The following is a 5,944-nucleotide window of genomic DNA, read 5'->3' on the forward strand; positions in this document are numbered from 1 at the left end:
CCCCCCCGGCCCCGGACCCCTTACCATGAGGCTCCTAGCAGCATGTTCTGCTCCGTGCAGAGCCATTAAAAATCGGCTCGCGTGCCATCTTTGGCTCACGTGCCATAGGTTGCCGACTCCTGAACTAGACACATTTAAAAAAAACGCAAGACTTGAGATTAATTAGAACTATGGTTTTTTATAAGTTTATTTCTTTAATGTTTTTCCATCAGGAACAGAATTACCAAATAGCTAATAGCATGAAAACTAAATCTCTCTCCAAAAAAACTAAGGATGAAATATAAATCTAGGTACTGAATCAATAAATGTATATACAATAATACACATGTGGCTACAATTATACAAGTAATGATACATATATACAGGAGGTGGAGGTAATTTGATAAGACCAATGTAAGGACTTATTTAGTTTTTCTTTGTCTGTTTAAAGCCATATGTTTATAAAATAATTATAATACTGTAAAACTCCAGAATTAACCCTGATGTTCATTCCAGCACAGTAGATCAGAACTGCTTCTTGTATACACACTAGTAGAACCAAAAGTAAAGATCATTACACTTACCTTTAATTTGCATCATTTTACCAGGTAATATGTTCTGTTTCTAGTCCATCAATCTGAGCAAGTCATCCCACATTTTGAATCCTTCCATGGCTGCTGCCTCCTTCACTGGGTCAAGTATCCACTTGTCCCCTTACATATGTTTTTGTTTTTTAAGAATATCCGCTTTACCGGGCAGGGATCAAGGGACCAGATCCTAACTGGTGTAAATTGGAGCAGTGACAATTTATACCAGCAAGGATCTGTGCCAGAGTCTTTCTATATATCTATACAGAACCTAGCATGTTTTGGACACTACTATAATAAACATAAATAATAATTAATAATAATAGCAGCCACTTCACCTTGGGCATATTTTGTGAAATAATCAGTGTGAATATACTTATGGGAAAAACACAAGTTTGTTTTTTGTCCTCTCATGTGGATAGGTGAATTTTATTTTTAAATTAGGTTCAGAAACATCTGAAAAAATGTTTCTATTAATGCTAGTCAAGATTTAGACTTCAGAAATAGTGTCTGTTTCAAATATCATTACATTATTTCAAATGTTATAATTCATTTTATTAGCTAAATGTACTAAAATTCCCTGTTCCTAGGAGACTAAGGTGGTGTTCTATGCCATGGATTTTATTGAAATTGCCTCTCTTTGTCAGGCTGCGGTGAAAGCTGTTGTGGCATCAACTCGTCTTGGGAGTGCAAGTGGTCACAGCAGCCACGACAGCAATAAGCCCAGCCGTAATCCGTCTCCAGTTCAAGACAGTGAACCTGAAGAGAAACCTACTCAGGAAGGAGAGGCAGCATCAGAAGAGAAGCCTTAGGTCATCCGCTTTCTTATTTCAGCTGAGATCAGTCATTTCATGCACCAGCTATCTTGCCATTCAGCAAGAAAGATTTGTAAGCCTGGCCTCTCTGGTGGCTCTGCTTTGGAGTGCAAAATGCACCAGCTGGTGGTCCTAACTTCAATGCATGTGACTGCTTATGAAAATAGTAAATTGTCCTATCAGGCATGTCATGGATACAATGTTATTTGCCATAATACCAACAAGTGAAACATGAGAGTGAGTAAATTCTACTTACATTAATGCATACACTTCATATACCTTTAGAGAGTGTTTAGAGGTGACGTTTGAAATGAATACTATCTAGTTTTGTTTTACAGAAGTAGGCATCTTCTAGAGATCATTTATTTGAAACCGTTTCCTTTCCAAATCATAATCCCACAGTAAATGAATGGGAACTGATGTCAAGCCAATGCTTTTAAAATGACATCTGAAATGTTGAACTTTTTATCAGTAATATTTATAAAGTGTTTACAAGGAGAACATAGTATAGAGATTTATATGCAAAAACATTCCACTAATCCTGGTAAGAAATTGAAATATTAGTTCTAGTGGCCATGAAACTGTATGTTCCTCAAGCTCGTGTTGAGAATGCCTTACTCTAACAGTTTATATACAGTATTTTAATGATAACCAAAATTATTCTGATTTCTGCCATTTCATTCTCTAGGAAATGTTAGCAAAACAAAATGATAGACTAGTATCAAATATGATTAAGGTAGTCGCAACTTTTTAAGATGCCATTGTATTTATTCATTACTTTATAAAGCGGTGCAGCTAGAAAATGTTTTTATGGGGGAAATCTGCAATTACATAAGTTCTAAATACTTGAAGAAAGCTATTCTACTGCAGGGTGATTTTACTCTGGGGAGACACTCAGATACTTATCGGTGCTCATCACCGTAAAGAACCTAGATGGATGAATAGATACGTATAACCCAGAAGCTTTGACCTCATGAGTAACTAGTTTTCCATCATTCAGTATAGACTTAATGAGTCCAGATTTTGCTAATAAAAGAGCCAGTCCTGTAAAATGATCTCCAGGGGCAGATCCCTGCACCTGTGTGCATAGGTGCTGGAACTAGAGTTGGTGAGGGTTCTGGTGCACCTGGGCTTGAAGTGGTTTCCATCATATACAGGGTTTACAGTTTGGTTTAGTGACTCAGCACCCCCACTACACAAATTGTTCCAGCGCCCCTGCCTGTGGGGAGCTCCCATGATGCCAGTTAAGATACATGGGTATGGATCCGCTTGTAGGATCAGGGCCAAGCTCTTTAGCTTACTTTGATCATAACTGATATGAACTGAAAACTGATCAGCATCAATATATATTTGTTAATTATTTTGATAGTACCTGAATTTCATAATGCATTGGTATATTACAGAAACGACATAAAGAAGCTGAAATGTGTCAGTGCCATTTGCATTTGTTACACTTTGTAATACTGGTAGTTACCCAAGACCCTAATAATCCATTCAATCTTCCTCTTTTGCTCTGTTTTGAAGTTGCTTTGCCTGGCAAAACTTGCCTTGAAAAACAGCAACGACAAAAAACAACACTATTTCAGCTACTGAGAGAAGCCAGAGTAATTTGTTTTTTGTTGAAGTTAAAATAAAAGGTAATGAAATATTATTCATATGGTAGGTTTGCTAAATAAAAAAAATCTATGCTAAAACAGAAAAATAAATTGTCTGAAAGGGAAACATCTTTGCAAAGTTTTCTAATGCACAGTACTTGCTATTTTTTACCCATTTCTCAAAAGTATAAACTATTTACATTTGTACAACAAAGTTTTGGTGGTCAAGTGCAGTTGAATTTTAAAGCACAAGTGCCAATCCTTTTCCCAGACATGGCTCTTTGGAAGAAAATAAGTGTATATGCTGAAAACACTGGCAGATTTCTTCCTGTTATAATGGAAGCAGGATTTCTATCTGATTTTGCAGGTCTGACTGAATAGGCTAAGAGGAGGCATTTGCAGATCTTCACTTGAAAAAAATACTCCCTACAGGTACAGCCACTGGGAGTAGGATGAGGGGTACATCCCACTGCTTAACATTTTACTGTCCTGTTTTTCCCCCTTGAGATGGCTGTAGGATGAATGCATTCTCACTCCTGGTTTCCCTTTGGTTACAGTAGCAACGCTGTTAGTGTTCAGTCAGTAATTAGTTCAATAGAAGTGGCTGAATTGATGTAGGGTTTTTCCTTTATTTTGGTTAGCTTGTTCTAACTTCTATAGATAGAGCAGGCTGCATAGGCATTCCATACTTCAAGAGTCTATTGATCATCTTCCTTGAATGGAGATACCATTTTCTGAAATATGTTTTCATTTGTGCAGGATAAAACCCTGGTCCCAATAGATATGTTGGATGATTCAGTGATAAGTTACACCAGAGACCGTCTCTAACATATCACAAGTATGAACCAAATATGTGTAAACAGAAGTCTATCTATGACAGCATAATACAGGCAGCATGGTATTGCGTGTGAGGGGCTGTACGAGGTTTGTACAGACTTTGCTTAATTTCCCCTTTAGTATCTTCAACATCAAATAATTAAGATGCTTATGATGCATGAATTACCTGTATATGACCAGCATGCCTGACTTATGCAGTGAAACATTACACGGTAGGAGTGGCAGCACATTGAGGCATGAATGTGCAAGGAATCTTTCACATAGTGTTTCTTCTCTGATAAGTCACCCACGAGCAGGTTTTGTCCTGATATTGACTTGGGACTTTGGCACCACTTAGGGCAGGGGTGGGCAAACTATGGCCCTGGGGCCACATCCAGCCCTTCAGATATTTTAATCCAGCCCTTGAGCTCCCGTTGGGGAGCAGAGTCCGGGGCTTGCCCTGCTCCAGCTGGGGAGCAGGGTCGGGGTCTTGCCCCACTCTGCACATGCCATGGCTCCACGTGGCTCCCGGAAGCAGAGGCAAGTCCCCCCTCCGGCTCCTACGCATAGGGGCAGCCAGGGGTCTCCGCATGCTGCCCCCGCAGCTCCCATTGGCCTGGAACCACGGCCAATGGGAGCTGCAGGGGCGGCACCTACAGATGGGGCAGTGTGCAGAACCACCTGCCTGACCCTCTGCGAGCCAGAGAGGGGACATATCGCTGCTTCTGGGAGCTGCTTGAGGTAAGCGCCGCCCGGAGCCTGCACCCCTCATCCCCCTCCCACCCTCCAAACCCCTCAATCGCAGCCTGGAGCACCCTACAGTACCCCCACTCCAGAGCCTGCACCCCAGCCGGAGCCCTTACCGCCTGCCCCAGCCCGGAGCCCCCTCCCACACCCTGAACTCCTCATTTTTGGCCCTACCCCAGAGGCCACAACCCCACCCCAACCCAACCCCCAATTTCATGAGCATTCATGGCCCACCATACAATTTCCATACCCAGATGTGGCCATCGGGCCAAAAAGTTTGCCGACCCCTGACTTAGGGTATGTCTACACCGCCCTTGGCAGTGAGCCTCCCAGCCTGAGAGGACAGACTTGAGTTAGTGGGGCTCTAAAAATAGCTATGTAGACAGTGCTTTGAAGTTGTGGCTCAGGATGATGCTCGGGCTCTGAATTTAACTCTTACACTCTTGAGATTCCACCTGTTACTAAGGGTATCATGTGGTTTAGTTTTGATTTTGTGCCAATTCCCTCCTCTGCTGGAAAGTAACCCCTCAGTAGGGCTCTTCCGCCACAAACAGGGGAGATGTACTGATCTGGAAAACCTTCATTTTTCTAGTATCTGAACAGAGCAGAACTTCTTAGAGGAAGAGGATATCATCAGCCCATGAAATGCATGCACAAAACTAAATTTCAAAGAGCCAGAGTGAGAATCTGATGCTATAATATGCACACACACACAAAAAAAAACCCAACCCCCCAACCCTGCTCCATATGAATACCAATCCCTTTAAAATTAAGTGTGGAAGACTCGGTCCAAAGCTCTTGAAGATTTCTGATCCTTTGGAACACTTCATTTGTCACTGAATTGTTACAAAGCACAGGAAAACAATGAATTATTCAGGTGTTGGCTTGTTACATGGTGATTTTTATTTTTACCTTATGTAAGTGCACTGTAATGGGTTTGTGTATATTAGGGCCATGATCATCCCCCTGAGTGCAAAAGAGCACTTGGGGCAAAAAATGCTAACCAAAAATGCACTCAAAGAAAGAGCATTCTTTGCTCTGAGAATGTGCAGCCAGGCTGGTATGCAGAAAGGAATGACCAGAGCCAACCAGCATGTATGTTGCATGGATAAGGGCAAAAGGTTGGTAAGAATCTGCCATAAAAGGCCCTATGAACACTGTAGTATAATGAGTGGAATTGGAGAAAGAGGGTGAGGTTTCAGGAGGGACAGAGTTAGGCCCAGTCTGCTTGCCACATAAAAGTCTGAGCCTCAGCCTGTAACACTGGCCACTACATACTTAATAAAGATCTCTTTTGTTCACCTCTACCTGCCTGCTGCATCACTTAGGGCAGGTCTACACTTAAAACACTGCAGCGATGCAGCTGCACCAGTGCAACTGCACTGCTGTAACGCTTCAGTGAAGA

General features: G+C 41.7%; 1 protein-coding gene across 1 annotated transcript in view; it reads left to right on the plus strand.

Moving 5' to 3' along the window:
* Positions 1 to 4,091, plus strand: part of CAMK4 (calcium/calmodulin dependent protein kinase IV) — a 303,883-nt gene extending 299,792 nt beyond the window's left edge. Inside the window, exon 11 of the mRNA XM_024219761.2 lies at positions 1,214 to 4,091. Coding sequence (XP_024075529.1) covers positions 1,214 to 1,378 — 165 coding nt within the window. The 3' untranslated portion in view covers positions 1,379 to 4,091. The remainder of the gene's footprint in view (positions 1 to 1,213) is intronic.
* Positions 4,092 to 5,944: the final 1,853 nt, after the last annotated feature.

Source organism: Terrapene carolina, unplaced genomic scaffold, assembly GCF_002925995.2.
Source record: "Terrapene carolina triunguis isolate 2854851 unplaced genomic scaffold, T_m_triunguis-2.0 Scaffold69, whole genome shotgun sequence".
In the NCBI taxonomy this organism is placed as follows: Eukaryota; Metazoa; Chordata; order Testudines; family Emydidae; genus Terrapene; species Terrapene triunguis.